We start from the raw sequence: 21,462 nt of genomic DNA, 5'->3' as shown, positions 1-21,462 counted from the left end.
TTCAGTTACGACCCTAAACTTTTATTAACCCCAATAAAGCCAAGTTCTTCAAGTTGGAAGAATCTTGCCATTTCATTATTCATATCTGGAATACGCCAAGAATGATCTTAATTATGCATTTCGTAGTGTTACAAGTTCAAATCCGCTTTTTGATTTTAAACTTCCCCATTTCATTTGAAATTCTAATTCGGATCGAATTACGCATAACGAGTTTCGTTCTTAGCTTATTGAAGTTTACAATTAGAATGGACCGTACGAATATTATGTTATTTTCTGATGTCGCTTCGCACTACGATTTCATTGTAGAAATAAGCTATTGTGCTCTAGTGTAAGAACGTCTCGTAATTACTAAAAGCCTATTCACGAAACATAATAGACTTACCTTTCTAACGCTTGCATAATTGTATTGCTCTAATGGTGAAGGTAAATGTTTAAATACATTTAATACGACGACGTTATGTTAATTTGTAATATCATACATTATATTTCAACTCCAGACAAACATTTTCCTAAAACATCATATAGTAATAGTAATAATATCCTTGTCTTATAATAGTGTCTAAATAAAAAAACAATCATTTTATTTCTTACACTGTTTACGCGGACCATGTTGTACTAATTTCTGAAATGAAGGCGACCTATAAAATGATTTCATTCAATGATATCATTCAATATAAGCTTTGGAAGGTAACGGCCTGAAGATAAGTAGGAAAAAGACGGAACATATGTCCTGTGTTTTTGATTGTGTGATTGTGTCACAGACATAGAATACATCAAAATGTACATAGAGAACACCCCGCTTCCTCAGATTGATACTTTTAAATATCTAGTTTCTATTATAAGTCACGATGGAACAATCGACAAAGACGTGGAACATAGAACCACCACAGGATGGCTTAAATGGAGACAACTAACAGGTATTATTTTTGACAATAAAATTCCACTGAGGGTGAAAGGCAAAGTATATAAAAAAGCGGTTAGACTGCAATCTTTTATGGCTCAGAAAGTTGGGTGACCACAAAACAACACCTTAACAAACTTCATACCTCAGAAATGCGTATGCTGCGTTGGTATGCTGGCGTATGCTGGAGCATGTCAGAGATAGCTTCAAAGTAGCTCCCATTGTAGATAAAGTTATAGAAAAACGCTTACTATGGTACGGCCATGTTCGAAGAAGACAGGAAGACCACATGGTCAAAATAGAATTGAACTTGCCAACGATGAAGCGGAAACGTGGAATGCCCCCCAACTCTAGTTTGACGACGGCTCAAAAGGACCTGAAAGAAAAAGACCTAAACAAAAGATCTCGCCATAAATCGCCCTTTTTGGCAACGCAAGACATGGAAGGCCGATCCTAAACAATTCGGAAAACAGTCTGGATGAAGAAGAATGATTATATTTCTTAGTTATCAGAGACTGCCCAATTTCTTGGTCTGTCACATTATATTTTTTTAGGAAGTTGCAAACTACGCTCATTATGATCACTTTGAGTTTTTAAAACAAGAATGTATTAGTTATGTCGGACAGGGATGGTCTGTCAAATTTTAAAACCACCTTGGAAATAAGAGTAGGAATTTATATATTTCAGTGATTTAATTTAAACTCAAATATTCGCAAGTTAGTTGCGGCGTGCCGAACAGTGAAATAGTATTGTATGCATTTAATGAAAAACTACATTAAACGAAGAGACGAATGAGACACAGTCTAAAAAAATTACTTCTACAATACATAATGCAAATTAAATATTTATTATAACTTATATTTTTATATTATTTACAATTTACAAGTTATTTTTTTAAATATCTTTTATTTTTCAAAGTTTTTCATAAAGAGTTATATTGTAAACTAGCATGAAATAATTTACTTATTAAAAATAATTCCACTTTAAATGTGTAATAGTGAAACAACAAAAAATACTAAAAATTGTCCATAAATAAAAAGACGACTTTAAAATTAAAGTATTTGTACCTACCAGCCCTGATCTTTTAGTCGATGATTGTGTGCAATTTAAAATTTTCATCTAACATAGTGTTTGGGCTCTTGAAATCACTTCTTCATTTATTTTTCATTTGGAATATATTATTCGGAGGCTTAATATCAAACACATAACTAGTTGTTAAGAAGCCACTTTAAAGAATATACGATTAAATTATTTTAAATAAAACTTTCGCAAATAAACAATTTTTTTATCGACTAATTAAAACAAACCTTAAATTCGATTTTACCATTCACTTTAAAATGTGAAGCGAATGTAGTATTTGGTTAGTTTCCATATTGTGATTCTGTTATAACGAATTGACGGAATGAACATTGATAGAAAAAGTTGAAAACTCAAAACTTATATCAGAATAAAACAATGTGTAGCGAACGAGGAACAGGCGGAGTGTGAAGATAATACTCGGAACCCTTTTATGGGCTGGAACTCGTTCAATCAATGCCTCCGACTTTGATGTACTCGCATCTTCCGTCTTTGTATTTTTCTAATAATAATATTTATAAAAGCTGATTCTTTTTATCAAACTCATTTTTTCTCTTACATATCATTAAAATATGTCTAAATATAATAAAGGAATGAAAAGGTCTGTCTCTTTTTAATCATGAAACATTTCAATTGCACACATATTTAGTTAAAAAAGAATATATTATGTAAGCAAATAAACTATAATTGCCAATTTAGCAACAGTATATAAGTAAACTACAATAACCATCACCTTTAATTTACAAGGTGTTCAAGATACCGCAAAGTTCAAACTCAACAGAAGTACGTTCGTAGTAGTGACTTCTAAATCACGCATTTCGAACTAACATCGTTCATAGTATGAACTGGTTCGTAAAATATTTTTATAGTGAGTGAGCCGCCGTCGTCGCACATCGACGTTATTTTTGACACATTTCAAACGCAACAACAACACAGCTCCGTTTTAGTGTATTTTGAGGGATTCATTTCATGCTCAGTTGACATATCGTACGTATGAATGTGGTTTTGAATGTCATAACTTCATTAAACCTACCAATAGAGTCAAAAGTAGTTTTTGTTTATTTAAAGCAAAGTATTTTTCTATCTTCAATTCAAACACAAAATCTTAAACTTATCTTCGGCCGTGTGCTCGTTTAGAAAATAGCGGCTTGTATTGAAAAAATCTTTCAGGAATTTATTTCAGGGCATATTTTTATTTTCTATTTAAATTTAATAAAACTCAATTCCCCCATGAATTTCATGGTCCTCACCATGAAATTAATATAGTAAATATTTAATCATTTAGCGTTATATTCCATACAACTAGAAGCCGTGGTAATAAGATGACATAACCTCTCCGACCTTATCTAAGTCGTAAACATGATAGTGCCTCGTATTTATTGTTATTGCAAATAACTACATATCACAGTCTCTGAATGGTCTCTCGAAGAACGCGAATATTTTCAGAGTATCGATATAATAGCCTTGTCACGAGCTCACCATATTCTACGGCAGTGGTCTTATAAGTAAACTGGTTCCAACGTCTTGTCTTAACGTTATAGTTAGTTAGGTGGTTCTCACTGTTAAAGATATCAAATAAACTATGATTTTTCATAATAGTGCAACAAAATTATACTCTGCTTTATTTTTCAATGTAGTGCTATAAAAGTATAGTCTATACTACAAGCACAAACATTCATATGTTTACAAAAAACGTACATGGGAAGACTTCAGTTAATAAAATATATATATATATATATGTGTGAACAACTCGGTAATAGACTTTTCGAAATGCAAAAATTATTATGAAGATATTTGTTTGACGCACTAAACTAACAGTATCGTCTGTCGCCAGCTGCAAACTTTCATTTGTGAATCACCAGATTCCACTTTTCAGATCAGTTGAGTAAAATTCTCGCGATAAAATGTTTATTTTCTTAAGTACTCATGTACTTTTAGCTAGAAGAACACCCAAAGGAGTAGAAAAAATAAAATTATTGTTTATCTTGTTAGAAACATTCAAAATAAAACAAAGTTGAAACCGCAAAGCACCACTTAAAAATCATTAATATGTGCAGATGATGTTAACGAACACAACACAGACCGTTATGATATTTGTAAATTGTATGAAAACACAACTTTAACGTCGAGAGACAAATAAAGCAATTTGTAACAAGGCAGAGAACACGCGCTCTGTTCCCATCACCATGGTGCAAACTATTAAACTTGTCAGTGTCGAAGTTGTAAATAGTCCTCGTGTTATGCGAAGCTATTTTGACATTAGTACCGCTGACATATTGTGTGACGTCGCTCCACCCTACTTTATATATATCTTTTCAAAACGAATGCGTGTTAAATACTTAGTTTATACTTCGACGGCTGTAGAAATATTTCAGTTCAGCGAAGGCTGCTTAAGTTTTATGTTTCTTGAAATCCGACAGCTGATTTTATTGTAGAACTACATATGCATAAACTGCTGGCGCGTTATCGATAAACTTCAAAGTCTTCCGTGAACTAAAATTTTACTGATGTCCTTACTTTGATTCATATTTTAGTTCATTGATTCTGTTCTCGACGTATTTGTCCGGTGCTACTTCGATAGATTTTATTAAAAAATTAAAAAATATAATATAAATTTGATGATTGCAAGATAGTCTTTACTTACTTATACATAGGTCCAATCAATCGAGTACATTTAATAAATACAGGAATTCTGTGTTTCTTATTTAGATGTTTTTATAATTTCAACACAGAGCTAGTAAAAATCCGTTTCCGTTCTTTACAACGGTAAATATTCGGTAGATGAAACAAATTTAAAGTTCGCTAGCTTACTCAAGTTTTATATATTTTCTAAAGTATGAAAGATGCTTTCTGGAATATCTTTAATGTTAATAGTACAGAAATATTAAAATATAATAAAGTATAATAAATATAACTGGAGGTTTTGAAAATTCCCAAAGTAAAGTTAATTAAAAGATAATCTGATACTGATAGACGCTAATCCTTTATTTGTTGAGGTATCTCTTCAATTATCCTGTACTTGTACCGTCGCTAATTATGAACGCGACATGTTCAGACGAGACTACTTAAATAAAGACTCGGAGCTCCAAAAAGACTTGTCTTAATAACGTGTCAAAAATCAATAATTAAGAAATTCGAAGCGAGCGTATTATTATAACAACACAGTTTTTGGCACAATAATAAATATCGAGGGATGCCTTCAATAGATTTAATAGGCAATCAAAATGGAAAATGCCTTGTCCAAGTTATAAGAGTTGCGGGACTCTATTAACGGTTGTCGTAAAGCCAGTTTATTGGACCGATAGCAGCGGAAAGTTTGTGATTTATGCGCCGTAGTAGATGCCGTGCTAGATGCTATCACTCTCCGTTTTGTAGTTAATAAAGATTTCCAGATTGTTGCTGATAAAGCTATTGACGGTATTTATTGTCAACAAGTTCCCTCTAATTTTATAATTTTAATTTAATTCTGAAGCACGTTTTCAATGAATCTCAGGGACCTTTATTAGCCACTTTAATGAGTTTAACAGATATTGACTTCATATTCACAAACAGGTTCGAAGCTCATCGTTCGCTTTTAACGACACACATTATCGTTATTTTAATTAAATTAATTACGAATTTTATGATATTTAACGAAGCTGAGACCGGTTAAATAATTGAGAACGGTCACTCTAGCAATTATCAGTCACATAAAAGTCACTCGGACAGGAACAGGTTCGCCACAAACAGAAACGATTTCAACTGTTGGGTTCCATTACACAAATTAATTAATGTCACTTCCAGTTTCTGGAATCCTTGGTCGCAGCGCAGACACCATTAGGTTATGAAATTTCGTTGGTAACTGGAGCAAACAGCCTTTAATATTCTAATTGCTCACATAATACCCGAACTTTCTGAGTATCGTATGTTTGACAGCCCCGAGCTTTTAATACACCTACAACTTTAAACATACATTTCGCAACTGAATTGCTTAGTTCGTGTAATGTCGTCAATTTTTGGGTTGATAAATTCAGTTACCATAATATATAACAGTATAGTGAAACTTGTTTCAGACTGTATTTTATTTATAAAACTATTCCGAGTTAGAAACTTTTTGGATTTATTTTGGTAAAGTTTTGCAAGTAAATATCATAAAAGTAGTATGTACGGTGAAATAAAAATTTTAAATTTTATTTAAAACTATTCTACAATTGAAAATATGGGAGACGATAAAAGATTTTATTATGTTAAATGTATAAATTATAATTATAAGTTATAATATCTGATCAAATCAATTAATCGCTTACAAAATTATTTAACTTTGATCATAAATATTTAATAATAATTTCGATTGTCAAGGAAGACCAAAGTTGTTATTCTGAAGCAAATAGGATAAATAAATTGAATTAACTTGGTATAAAAGTCATATCGTAGCTACTTAACTCCTTATGTTACATCAACGGAGGCATACTTAGGGTGTCGTCCCTAGAAAGTATAAAGTCTTGTGATGTTATTTCTATTTATTATACTAATTATCATATTTTATGTGAGTTGTTAAATCGGCAGAAGAAGAATTTCAAGCCTTATTTAGAATTTTGCATGTTTTAAATAATCCAAAAATATATATAGTGTCAAAAAGCTGAGACTTTAAATCAATGAGCAGATCAAACTTAGAATCAGCTGACCGATTCCCGACGTATTATTAATACGATTATGAGACGAAACCTCTCAGCTTTCAATGCATTCACCGTTTGGGTGCCAGGTCCATCGCGTTGCAAACGCGCGTTAGATGCTCACCTCCACCGTCCAAGCTCCTCTCTCTGCCTAACCAAATTTGAAAAGATCCTTCTAGGGCTGCCTTCGAAGTACGTTCCAAGAATGAATTGATATTAGTTCTGAACAGACCCAAGTCTTTTAGTAAATTATATAGAGATTTAGTCGTTATACCTTTCGCTCCCACTTCTACCGCGTACAAATCCACGACGAACCTGTTGCTAGTGAGTTCGTTAGTGAGCTCGAAATATTTATTGACCTTGATGGTATGGTCTTTAGGGAGGTTGGTTTCCTAAGGAAACGTAAGCTCTATTATCACAACGCGATTTAAAATTCGCGAATACATAAATATTTCTGGTCTGAAGGACGACGCACATATATCCTCTCGGTTTTGTATTCTTTCTCATACGTATCCATCATTATAGTGCAATCCAAAGCCGCTTTAAGGATAGAGTAAGGCTTGTTGTTTGATATTCTAGCCCTAGTGCCTTCTCTTACAAAACCTACTGATCGCTCGTTTGTGGTTATTTCCCTTTGCGCTCTGCCTACCGAAAAATTAACCGCTTCACGTATGATTTCCAGAACCCTATCATGACGACGCGAGTATTGACCGCTATCCAGGAGTATCTTACATTCCACCAGCAAATGCTTAGCAGTTCCAACTGCCTTCCCACAGATATAGCAAGTTTTTTCGGTACCTTTACCCCATCTTACTAAATTACTCTCATCTGGGAGAGTCATTTGGACGCATTGAGATAAAATTTTAGCAATGCTGGCGACTAATCATGAATGAAGGTGTGCCATTTTAGTGCTAATGGGATGCAAAAATCTTCTATGTCTAACCACCCGTTTCAGCTTTTTTGAAGTTACTGATCTGTTGGCTAGTTACCTTGTTAAGATCGCTCAAAAAGCTATCTACTATTCCTTCTTAAGATGGAGTAAGACCTATATTATCAATCTTATGACCGAGAAATGTAAATGGTGCATTTTCCGTAACCGTAGCAATGCATTGAATGCCTAACGATCATCCCGGATCGTATAAGGTATATCTTGTATTCAGCCTACCGAGACACAGATAGTGACATTTACTTGATTTTGTCCTCCATCCATCCGTCCACTTACGGAATTTATCCACTTCATCTAATGGTAATCCACAAAGTATTTTTTAATATTTTAAAACAAACAAACATATCAACCACTTTATGGTATATGATTGCTATTTCGGGACACCTGATTGATGTGTGTCTTCATTTACAAAACATCCGATGCTGGATGCCAGTGGACCAAGCTAGATGTGTCTACATATAAATTTAATAGGATATAGATAACGTTTCTTTTAAAAAAATAAATAATTGAATTAAGTTAATCTACAAAAATATAAAATTTGAGAAATTAAGGTCATCATCTTTATGACTTCGTCATGACAAAGGCGAGAACAGGTCTGTGTAAGTTCAGTAGGTAATGGATAAAATAGCTGGAAGCGTTTGTGTAAACAAACATATTACGATAGTTATAAATTTATGCGAAGTGACCAAAAAGGAATGAAATTATTAAACGATAACTGTTCACAAACAACTAAACAAAAACAAATTAGGAAGATAGTTTTGAAACGTACAATAGAATCATTAAGCCTATAGTCATCCTTACATCTGTGATAATATCTCTGAAACAATTGCAAGTCTTCTCCATCAAAATTGAAATCATTCTGGTCTTATTTCAAATAACTCTTTACCAATCTCTGTACTTTAAAAGTTATGTTAGATCTTAATTCTTACTACAATTTAGTAAATATTTCAATAAAAAACTAAAAATTGAAGATTTTTTTCAAAAGTTTATGACTCACTACTCGATGGTACATGCTTTTTTTTAAGTCATTGGAGTTATAGTTACGATTTTTCTGACTCTTTTTAGTTTCTGAAAGATATATTTTTACTTTATATTCGTAGTCAACGTCTCTTCAAATATCAACAAAGATGTGTTAGCAAAATAAAATAAGTTAAATATATAAATGATGTTACAAATTCTTTCCATATTTTCTTTAATGTAGAGAAGAGCCCTTCTCTTCGACTAAAACTAATAAAATCTTGCCTTTATATGCCAATAACGAAGATAGGGTTAGCGGTCGGCTGCCATAGCATATTTACAGTATCTCGATTTACAACGAAATAACTACAACTTGGCAGTCTAGAAAATAATAAAACCAGAAAAAGCATAAAGGGTTGTTTATTTTTTACGTTACGTTTAATAAAACCGATTTACACCTGAGTAAAATCCTTTCCAAACCAAAATCATAAATCTACGGAAAATCATTTTACTTGTTACAATTTTAAACCTCTACAAATAAAGATTTTACATTACAAAATAAAATGGCAAACAACAAGGTTAGGCTCATTTAAACGAAAAATCTGTGAACCTCACCTTTACAAATGAACAACAAAATATGTGTACACGAATTATTTTTATTAAAAAAGAGGGAACGTGCTAAACGGAATCAGAAACCCAAAAGGGGAATATGTTACTGGCTATTGGCTAGAGTTTTTCCTGGTTTATATTTAGCTCATTTGTGTTCGTAGCATGCCATGACCACGAAACGTGACTATGGAGGATACCCCCCCCCTCCACATACCACCTACCATCCAATGGACGGTCTGTATACCTTTTAAATATGACATTACATTTAACCTACTTGATGTGGATATAAACACAAATTGAGAATTAGTTCATTTAATACATTAAATACATCAAACTGGGTTCCGCTACCAGAATAACCCTGGATTTTGAACATAATAATAATAATCACAATTTAATTATAATTCACGACACAGTCGTGCTTTGAATAATTAAACAAAGTAAATTGGCTTAACGAACGACTACAATGAAATTCCTACGACAAATAAATAACAGGATAGAGAGGTTAAACAATATTAGACGCGAAGTGCTTTATAAACATCAATTAGACGATGATTAGCGAATGAGGGTTACGTGTTGGAGTTGAGACTTCGTTCTTTATTTGAAGTTAAGTCGTGGTGGCCTGGAGGTTAAACGACCGCCTCTCATGCATGAGGGCGCGGGTTCGAAACCTGGCAAGTACCAATAAGATTTTTCCGAGTCATATGTACTTTCTAAGAGTATTTAGACACCACTGACAGACGGTGAGGGAAAACATAGCGAGGAAACCTGGCCTTATAATTTCAAATTATATGTTTGAAATCGCCAACCCGTCTTGAGCTAGAAAGGTGATTAATGCTCTAACCTTCTCCATGAGAGAAGAGGCCTTTGCTTAGCAGTGGGCACCGATAGTCTGATGATGACTTTATTTAATTTTTCACTATCGGGGATTGGATTTTTGACTTCTGTACGGTTCAGTAAAGAAGTGAGTCTTCTTACTGTATCAACTAATCTGTGTGTACCAAAAACCGAAGTGATTATTTGTGATTTACTTATATTAGTATGTGAACAATTAATACAAATGTTATATAAGATTTTGTCTACAGTTAAAATAAATAAATTATTCATAATAATTATTTTGTAGTCTTTTGTATTGTAGAATTTAGTTTATAAATATATACCATTTTTTGATATCCTTTTTATTACAATAGCATACATCGGTAACTAACGATAGCGAAATTCTATTATAGTGTTTAACTTCACAAATTCATAATACTACATCCTAATAAATTGATATATTGTGAATTTTTCCTCTGTTTTATAAGTCGTATTTAGTTATAAATATAATACCGTAATATCTTACATCTTCCAACAAATTAATTGAAAAAAGTAATTTACCGTGATCCTTATAGTATTGATGAGATCTTCAAAGGAGAGTCCCACTAGATTTCATTCCTACGACAACAAAAAATATTTCCAGGAAGTTTCGCCGGGCGGACCAATCAAGGCGCAGCCTACCCATTAGGATCTAATTGAGGATGGAAGGATCGTTTCCTCTGATATAAGATAATCGAATCTTATTAATATTAAAATATTTAAAGTTCTTTTCGGTCGAACGTCAAATACATGAGTGGTCTGTTCGTTTATTACCATTTCATTTATTTTATTTACCACAAAATAACCTGTTGAAAGTTTTAATATTCAGTTCAATAGTCATATTACGTGTGTAATATAACTATTGAACTGCTCAGACCCTGATTGCAGTAGATATAAGTCAGCTTCGCCTGAGGATGAATGTATCCAGTTTGTTTGTGTCATGGAAATCTTTAATTACACGCAGAGTTTAACGTGTCTTTAAACGTATTGTAACAATGCGTTATGTTAAAGCGGAACCAGCTTGCGGTACACCGACGTCGTTACAATTAATTTATTATTTGTTTTTTAATGAAATGCGGTTATATAGTTTACTGTCACTGCACAATCTTTATATATTTTGTCCATAGAACATTCTCCGTATATAATATTATCTTCAGTTTACATGGTTATTGTGTTTTCGGTTAATATTTAAATGTGACAGGTTTCCCGCGGATATAAATATTACATTAATGACATAAATTATAATTATAATCAAATTTAATCACATCAAAGTCTAAGTTGACATTTGTAAAATTTATGAGCGTTCATTCATTGAGTGCTTCTTCATGTGGGAAAATCAATAAGAAGATAATTTCTGTCATCTAAAAGGGTTGTTGATTGCCTCTCCCCTGACAAAGGGATAATCCCTCAGAATGTGCTGATTTTAATCACAATATGTTTGGTTCATTTGTGTAAATAATGGAAACACATTCAACTATTCCAGGGAGAAGTTAAGATGACTTTGAAGAAATAGTAGTACTACAGTACAATGTGTATCCAAATCCTTATAAAAAGGCGTCGAGTTTAAACCTTAACTACAATAAAGCATTATGTTAGTCGGCTAATACGAAGTGCTCTCGGCCACAATGTGAACCACTCCGTCTAAGTGACGGCCGTGATGTATGATGATATATCGCAAGCGGAACTGGGTGACGTCACGGAGTCCTTTTATTTCCGGAACGGCTCACAAGAAGTCATGATCTGTCTTGTAATTATGAGGGGAACAGTCATAGCACTTTTACCGATTTTGTAACAATATTTTTGTAAACATTATCTGTATAAGTTATTATACGAAATTGAGAACAAATTGTTACGTAACGAATATCTGGTTCCAAAGTTATGACAAAGCGCGGAGGTAACGAAAATAAGGTTCTTGATTTGTTATATCAAAAAGTAATATCCTGCACAGAGTTACTCGGAAGCTATCTCGTATCTTTCAAATAAGAAGTGACTAGACCAACATTTTATGTTTTCTTGTGTTAGAAATAGTTATTTTTTTTTTTGGTAATTCAATTTGAGAAGTTTAGGACAATCTTGTTAAGATTCATACTTGAAATGTTCTAGAATTAAAATTTTATTCAACAGAATAAGCTATATATTTTAATGATATGGGCCATGAAATAAAACAACATCATAAATCTGCTGGAACTTGCTATGCCGGAGGTTGCAAGTACAAATACTTCTCGTGTCGGTGAATTCTTCTTTCAATATTTTTTATTTCGATTATTATCATCTACATTGTTGAACAATCTCTTTTTAAACAAAGGAACAGTTTGTAAGGCTTAAAAAACTCACACAAAACCAGCAATTATATTGTATCAAAAATTATTTTACATATAGAGTAAAAAATATGTTTCTTTTTATTACAAAACTTGAAATTGCTCTAAAAATCAATCTAACACTTAAACTTTTAATTCCTGTCAAATCTGAATGCCAAAATTCATGATTTTATGCAACTCTTTAGCCTACTTCAAAAAGGAGGAGGTTCTCAATTCGTCTGTTTTTTTTTAAGTTTTTTACCTCATGATTTTTGTTTAGTTACTGAATCTGTAGAAGGCACCGACTTCAAGAAGTAATGATATATTAAAAAATTGTATATATTTAGTGAGGTTTTTTATTAGATAATTGAAAAGTAAATGATAATAGGGTTCATTTATCTACCTTTGGTTTTTAGTCGACTTTTGTGCAGACATTTAAAATTTAATATTAAATAGTTTGAGTTAAGATATAGTAATCATGTGTAAAATTATCTTGCTTTTTAATTCCCGTGTTCCTATGTTTTTTTTAAAGTCGTTTTATTTACATAATAATATTGTCTTAAATAAACGACAAAATCACAACTATAGCAAAAAATACTTTCAATTCAATTCAACAGATTTCATTAAATAAATTTTATAGCAAAATTCCTTAGAGTAGCATTAAGAGCATTTTAGTCAATGACTCGGAGAGATAAGGTATAGCATTCTTCTTCTTCATCGTCGCAAGAGTCTTTGAAGAGTCGTCGTGGTCATCACGCATCAGTGATCCGTGATACATGATGACTTTCATGGGGAGAGATAGTTGTAATGGTTTCCGCTTGCCCTCCGCACCAGCATTTTTTTGAGACTATTTAGACCCCAAGGTGGGCTGTAGCAATTTCCAGCCAGTGGTGTCTAAATACTTTTATAAAGTACATATGACTCGGAAAAGATCACATTGGTGCTTCCCAGGTTTCAAACCCGCGCCCTCACGTTTGAGAGGCGGGCCTTTTAACCTTCAGGCCACCACGACTTTTTATAGTATAGGATATTCTTAGTAAATTTCATAATTCTTCTCTTTTCTATCTTTTACTTACACAATCACAGGTATGGAACGCGCCTGAAATTGTTTTTATCTACTAAAGCCACTTATCTTAAATTGAATTCACTATTCTAACGAACAAAGAAAATATTTTTGTTATCAGGTTTAACCTGGAACAACAAACTAAATATTGTATTTCTTTCGATACTTTTCTTTTCTGTATATTTTGGACTTTTTTTAATTTATATTTACGCCATAGAACAGTAAAACATGGTCTTATGTGATATGTCGCTTTCCGACCTCTTGTAGATATAGGATTATTTAGTTTTCTTCACTTATGCCACTGTCAAGTAACATTTTCTATTAAAATGTCTAAACAGCCCTCCTAAAGAAGATACAGTTAGCCTTTTTAAACATAGAAATATCGACAAGCATTACTTGCTGCAAAGTATAGTGTGAATCCGATACAACAGTGCCGAGCGATCGTTTTGAGCGAATCAGCCAAGCGGACTTTTGTGTTCTAAGCTCAGGATTTGCTAAAGCCGCTTTTGCTCCATAGCTTCCATATGTACTCGCAGCTAGAGATTTGTGTATCGATTTCAATTCACTCAATGGCAAGGATATTGATCACTTAAACGAGATTCTTTTAGAGGTCTACTTACTTTTCTACATTTTGGTTACTTTTATTTAAAACTTATATATATCTATACAATTACATAAGTACATATGTATGTAGTACACCACTTGACATCTCTAAGAAAGAAAAAAGTGATGAGCCCCGACAATAAGTATTATACAATGGTGTACAGGTAACATGTTGTATATAAACGGGTTATAGTTCAGAAAGACGACTGAAGCTGTACTTAAGTATCCTTCCTCCTCCTGGGAATCGGAGACCAGCTGTTTTAAAATTTATTTATATCTTAATAAAAGGGCTTTTGTTTATCAATTCTTAAAAGTAATAAACTTATATGTTAATAGAAACAGTTACAAAACACACGATATCACACGCGCAGGCCTCGTACACATGTGTTAAATGAAAAGTCTTTTACAAAACTAATAACTACTGTGACACGGGATATTGTGATATCTTAACAATAAACAATAATTAATGCATATGCTTTTACACACTAAAATATGTGATATCCAACATCGGATTCCCATTTATACTATACATAATTCATAGCTAATTCATGCGATGTATGAGGAATCGTTTAGTTGAAACGGTCAGGGGAGCGATTGATAGTTGTATCATACATTATTAACAGCGATAATATGAATCGTTGTGTCACTACGCTATTACGGACGAGACCACTAATGACAGTCATTTCATACGTTTCCTATTCATTAAAGGATCATTAAGTTCTTAAGGAAAATTATGATCTAAATACAATTATTTTCGAACAAACAACTGTCAATTGCAGAGTTTAGATTAATGTTTACAAGATAGTCTGTAGTGCTGGATAAACTAGGACTCCGGGCTAGTGTCAGCTAGCTTTGTAAATGTAGAATATTAAAATAAAGATACAATACATAAAACATATTTTACGTACGTTACGTTGTGTTCCTATGTAGAGTCGGGACATCTCGTAGATTTAGGTATTTTGTTAGTTCATTGGAAATATATTTACAGATCTCGTTTTCCTGGAATCTCAACCGCCTTCACTAGTAGCAGTCTTACTTTATTTATCTAAAATTGTATAGCTGACAAGGCTTCTAACAGTTTATTCTGTTTCAAAATAAAAAATCGTAAAATCTGCATTTTTCGCTACTATAAATTTCATCAACGATCCAAGGTTCAGACTGCGTTAAGCATTGCTCAATTTAAAAGGTACGATCGCTGCTAATGAACTACACAATAAAATTTAAATTTAATTCTTCAACGAGTAAACGTCTGGACGAATGTTCATTCACCAACAGTAACATATAATATACAATCCACGTAACAAGTAACTTCAATTGATATTAACACTTCTATAATTGAGCGCGAAACAAATTTGTTAATTAGCTCGAGTTTCCGGCACGTTAGTATATGTATATGTATATATTTTTATTCCCCGATAAAATTAAAAAAAATCGTATCTCTCATAAAGATCTTTTAGCTTCCTATATCAATGTTTAATGTAAATGTTTATATACAAACATTGTGAGTAGGTTTTCTCTTCCTGGTTCCTCCTCGCCAGTAATATTTCGAATTCACTGTTTATTTGTTATATGTATTTTAATGATTTTTCTTCCATTCTTTATGTAATTGAAAGATTAAAATTAATAAAAAGCATTCGTCTTTTAATTAAAATACATATAGTGAACTGATTTTATCATTGTTTATTTATTTCAATCACCAAATTCTAAAATACTTTATATAAAACAACATATCTTAGAAACCTTTCAGTTTTCTCGACCTAGTCTGGAAGTCGATTTGTTTAATCAATTTTTAGTTTAAAACTCAGAAATGAACATTTGAGCCGGTACACGTTAGCATTAATTGTACACTTTGCTGTTAACATTTCCACTAAGATAATACCCAAATGTCTACTAAACAAGAATGAAGTAACATCGGCTAACCCAGCCGAAATCCTCTCATTAGAATACCAGACCATTACTGTGAAATGGACAAACTTGAATTTTATCTATTGCAGACTTACTTGTAATGCAATAGGGTTTCAAATCGAATACTCCATGTTCTAGTGACTTCGAGACATGTTTACTGCTTCCATTTGGGCTTAGTTCTTTTGTTAAACAAATGATACAATTATATTTAAAAAATGAAAAGAAACTTAGGGAAAAACTTAAAATGTACATCCTACACAAAGTCATTTCTTTTTCCATAGTGTCAAATATCAAGACAGCTTCAAATTCAATGTTTCTTTAGTTCTTATTAAATTATTTATGTTGTCACAATGTGATTAATTAATAGGCGCTCTTCTAAGGTAATGTCGATTTGATTTTTAAACAAAAGCCTTCTTGATAATTTTTATACTTCAGCTTCTGTTTTAAAAAATATAATAAATAATAATGCGTAATGTTTGCGGCCGACGTGATAAAACACCTGCACGTGACGAACGTTTGCCGAATTGTTTTCACTTACGTGTTAGTAATATGGCCCAGTCATTTTTCAAGGGTTTTTTTGGTGCCGAAACAACGGAGAACTATCCATCAACGTCTAGTCTGTTAATCTTTGACTTTTTATTATTTTACTGAAACTTGTTTTCCTAATGGACTTTTAAACTGCAAATTTACCTAACGAGTATATTTAAATTCTACATATTATAACTACTCTAAGGCCATAGCAATGTGGTTGGTGTTAGTTTAACTGAAAATGCTTTCACATCTCACACTTCAACCATCGCACGCATTACGGCAGGGTTCGATGTCATCCACATCTTTCTCATCATCTTTTTTGCCATGTTTCTACAGAATATGCCACGATTTCCCTCCTGAGATTTCTCCTGCAAAAATCTCATAATGCGGATGTCCATGGGTGACGCACGGTAACCATTTACTATATGGGCGGTTTGCTCATTTGCCACCTTATTGCCGTAAAAATAATTCAGCATGAATAGATGATTGAAAAAAAAAGACATTAGATTTATACCTATTTATAATATGCGCATGTTCGTTCGTTATCGACACGTAGTGAATTCCTGTATATCTTAACAAAGGTTGTAACTAGATTCAAAACAAACTAACTGGTTTACTTTGATAACGCCACGTACGTTGAATATTAACTATTATAATATGTAAACACATCATGTCTTGTTAATTACATTTAAGACAGACAATAATAACCAAACTGACGTAACAACAACAATATATCAATATTTTGTACAAATCTATACGTATGTACGGGGTCATGGATATGTTTATAGGAACTAGTTAAACATATTATATCATAAATAATAATTTCGGATGCTTACAGTTTCCTTCAATTATAATATTCTTTAGTAAATGCTATAATAATACTAATTCGGTGAATTGAGAATTATACGAGCACACTCCGAAATAGGTCGAGAGCTCGAGTCGCGGGTCCAACAGCGAGTTGCGCGTTGAGACCATAATATTGTTGTTAAAAATTACAGTTAAGAATTGTTAAAATTTAGAAATACATGAAACTATGATGTAAACCAAATAAAAGTTGTAAAATTTAAGATGTATACGTAAAGTGATATTGAAAGGCAACATTTGAATAACTGTTTTGCTAGTTTGTATGACAGTTCAGATTTTTGATAGCCGTGCTCAGTATCCGTAAAACACAACAGATAACACATTGTAAAAGCCACAGGAACAACAAAATAAAAGGTTTTAAAAGGCTCTTACATTTAATATCACAAAAGAATCTGTGATATGAAATGTGAGTTTATTCAGTTCTACTAGGGTAACATAGAATTGTCAATTATCAGAATCCAGCTGTCGCTCCCAGTTAGAATAATGAATCAAAGGAAAAAGCCCCGTCAAATATTATAATATTTGAGATGAGAATATTGTATTCGACAAATATAACATGCGATTGTTATTGCTCGCGACACTTCTGACTCGTTTGTTGTTTAAATGAAGACCGTATTTACGGCATAACGCATCGAATTTGCACTTTATTCATACAACAAGATTTCTATTAATATTTTCAGAATGTCTTCTTGTTTGAATATGTTTTACATAAACATACATGTAATCTGAAACCGTTGCTTTTTTAAATATCATAAATATTTATAAATGTAACTATTAATATGTGATCATATAATATTTATATATTAGTAACTCATTCCATCACTAAACCGAAACGATGTTTGTATTATTACGATAAAATAACAGCCAGCGGGCAGTTTCCGGATTTACTACATAAAAAGGTACTCTCAATTTTACAAGAGAAACAATATTAAATTGATCAATATTTTTGTAGTCTTCGATTCTCAAAATGGATTTTTATCCAAATACATAGTTGATTCATGACGTTTGTTCCGTATAAATAATTTGAGAGAATACAATACGTAAGACACAATAGGAACGAGACTCACCAGGTCAAATAGACCCTCGGGAACCAGCAAGAGGTGTCATGTTTAAATTTGCAATTCCGTAACACCTCGCCCTAACTATACCTTACATATTTGATAGAGAAATATAAAAATGAGATACGGAACCCGACCGCTCAATAATGGAGATGCAAGTTCATCTTGAAAATATCTTTCACTTCTGCTGTGTATTTTGAAACATATTTCTTATTGAAGTCTCTCAATATAAGTTTATCACCAACCATTCATACTCATTTTATTCGTATTATAATAAACGTCCAAAAGGATCTCATAGTGTTTTTTTTATTTCTATATAACAATTTTGAATCAATAGAGTAAAATTGCGAATATGTTTTTAAAAATGAGAGAATCGCCGTGAAAAAGATATTGTTCGGATCCCTGACTTACCTGTCTACACGCTTTATTGGTCAGAGCCTCGCAGCCGTTACGTGTACAAAAAGAAGACAAACAGGTCCACGTACAGATTTATAGCTCGGACTGTTCCAAGTTTATATCACACTGGCGTTAAGTTCCTCTCTGTTCTGAATCAATATTACTTTTATTTTTAATAGTATTACATATTCACCCAGCATTAACGTAATCAATTGTAATTCTCTAGATGTTTTAAGTATAAACTAAAAAGGGATGAAGACTGTTTATTTGGTAAAGATAATTTCAAAGTGTACCATATTTGTCTAAAACATGTGCTTCGTAATAAATTATTTCCTAATGTTAAAGCGCGGACAGCTTATTTAGTAATATTATTAAATTTTCAATTGTATCAATTTACGCAAATTAGAATTTCAGAAATCTATTTTCTATGTATTTGTTTTAGAAACTCTAAATTATTTTAAGGGTCGTCTTGTTGATACATAGATTAGAAGAAAATGCTTCGTTTCAAACAATCAAATTTTGGGTTTACAAATTGTCAAAGGGCAAAGCTTTTCGCCCCGCAACTAAAGTGCGGCGACGCCAGGAATACGAGATGAACGGAATCCCATAGAAAATATAATGAAAACTTGTGGATCATTTTTTTAACTCTTTATGGTTCTCTGGTAATATTTCACTTATTTTAAGTTCCTAGCTGTTGTCATTTTTTACTGAAAGTAATGTTAAACGATATAAAACGATATCGAATAAAAAATGCTGTTTGATTTTTAAATATCCTTAATTTGTGTTCAGACAGGACAGCAGATAGTGACTAATCAGTTCCTAAATGGTTCCATTACATTAAAGACGATTCTAACATCGTGATATCTTAGGCGTTATCTTTACTGTGGTAAAAAAAACTATATAATATTTTTAATTTCCATAATGGTTTGTTACAATATAAAAAACTGCCAAATTTAACAGCAATTTGTTAAATAAGATAAATTTTTCTCATGAATAACTGAAAATTTCTTTAATTTATTTTCTACGTCAGATACTTTCCTAATGATGGATAAAAAAGTACTAACACCGATTTTATAACACTAATTATAATCTGTTAAAAAGTTGAGAGCGATCAGAATTAACTTTCTGGATGTTAAAAGCAAGATTTATTTTTTCTTAAAATATTTTTATAAAAATTTTGTCTGTTTATTTAACATTTCCTATTGGTTAAGTGGATTTACTTTTGCCGATGCGCAATTTCACCTTGAAACTTATTAAAAGTTTAGACCTTTTCTTTCAGATTTTAAAAGTTTTTATCTTGTAAATCCATCAGCGTTTCACTCAGAGGCCCATTCCGCTAAATCCAAATAACGATTATTATTTATGTATGTTGTTTGTGCGCTTACATTCCTTTTAAAACATTCGCTATTTTCACCTACTAATAGAGAGATATACAGAATATTTACTTTCTAGTTCGTTTCCCACAAATTTCCAGTATTGCTTTGGCATGCAAATATCGATATGCAATAGCGAAGTTCCAAACGGTCTTTCATACCGTGACGTACGCTCTGCTCTAGCTCTCTTTATTGTCGATTTTCAACTGTCAGCTGTCGCTTAGAAATATTACGGACATATTTGAATATCTACAGCTGATGTCTGTATTTAAATGGTTCAATTTTTTCGTACTAATATAAAACGGACAATTCAATAAATAACTTATTGTTTCAGCTTCGACGTCCGCGGGAAGCATCTCTCGGAGGCACGTCACTGGTCCGCGCCGGAGGTTTTCGGTCCTCGAGCTCACTTCTCGACGTCTCCTCCGCCAGCCTCCCTGGTGGTGAGGGACGTCAAGAGACGTGACGAAGGTGTCTACAGGTGTCGCGTCGACTTCAGAAATACCCAAACTACTAGCTTTAGATACAACCTTACTGTTGTCGGTGAGTATCTCTTTGATATAGTATCCTACGTGTCCTATCCTCGCTACATCACATTCCTTATTCTTCCAAACTTTTACAAGTCTTTATCTACGGCGATACTTATTAAGATTGTTAATATTAAATAATAAAATTTTCACCATCACTTTAAAACTTGGTTAAAAATACCTTTTACTGTATACTTTATTTCTAAGAACTTTAAGAGCAAGTATTAGAAATTTCAAATCCATTTTTACCTGAAATTAATTTGAGGTACAAAACATAGAACTTAGAACCGGCCAACTGTATTATATTCAAGATAAAGTCGGTACATTTCCATACATGGCACATTTTTATTGCATCGGTCTGACATTTAGCACTTCAGGTGAGAGCAATAGCTATTAGCATTTACATGGCATTTCTATATAAGGTCAATGGATACTCTTTGAACCTTGCATTGAAAACGAACAATTTCCTTTGGTAACTTTATCATCTTTTATGATAAGAATGCCTTGAGTCATCGATTCAAGTATTTGAGAATTCGACAATTGTGAAAAACAACGAACTAATAAAATTTACAATTAAGTTAAAAGTTAATAAACAAAGTTTGCGAATATTCAAAATGTTCAAACACATGATTTTGATAAGACGGTGTTTTAATTAAATCAGTCTCAAAACTTATATGCCATAATTAATTTAATAAGTAACCTTGTGAGTTGGAAATGAAACAGACATTGATTGAACATTCCGTCTAACTTGAGACGATCGATCACTGCGACAATGATTTGAATACAAGTTGACGCTAACGAGTTGTCGTGTTAACAAATATCACAAAGGCAACGAAGGCACGATCTGAACA

The 21,462-nt window shown here is 32.5% G+C and overlaps 1 protein-coding gene across 2 annotated transcripts in view; it reads left to right on the top strand.

The window, feature by feature from the left end:
* Positions 1-21,462, top strand: part of LOC116765342 (nephrin) — a 205,221-nt gene that overhangs the window by 93,437 nt on the left and 90,322 nt on the right. For both annotated transcript variants that reach the window (XM_032654796.2, XM_032654797.2), the window contains exon 4: positions 20,419-20,627. In XM_032654796.2, coding sequence (XP_032510687.2) covers positions 20,419-20,627 — 209 coding nt within the window. The remainder of the gene's footprint in view (positions 1-20,418; positions 20,628-21,462) is intronic.

This window comes from Danaus plexippus, chromosome 2 (assembly GCF_018135715.1).
Source record: "Danaus plexippus chromosome 2, MEX_DaPlex, whole genome shotgun sequence".
In the NCBI taxonomy this organism is placed as follows: Eukaryota; Metazoa; Arthropoda; class Insecta; order Lepidoptera; family Nymphalidae; genus Danaus; species Danaus plexippus.
The sequence above is the reverse complement of the archived record's forward strand: the minus strand, read 5'-3'. Positions and strand labels throughout refer to the sequence as shown.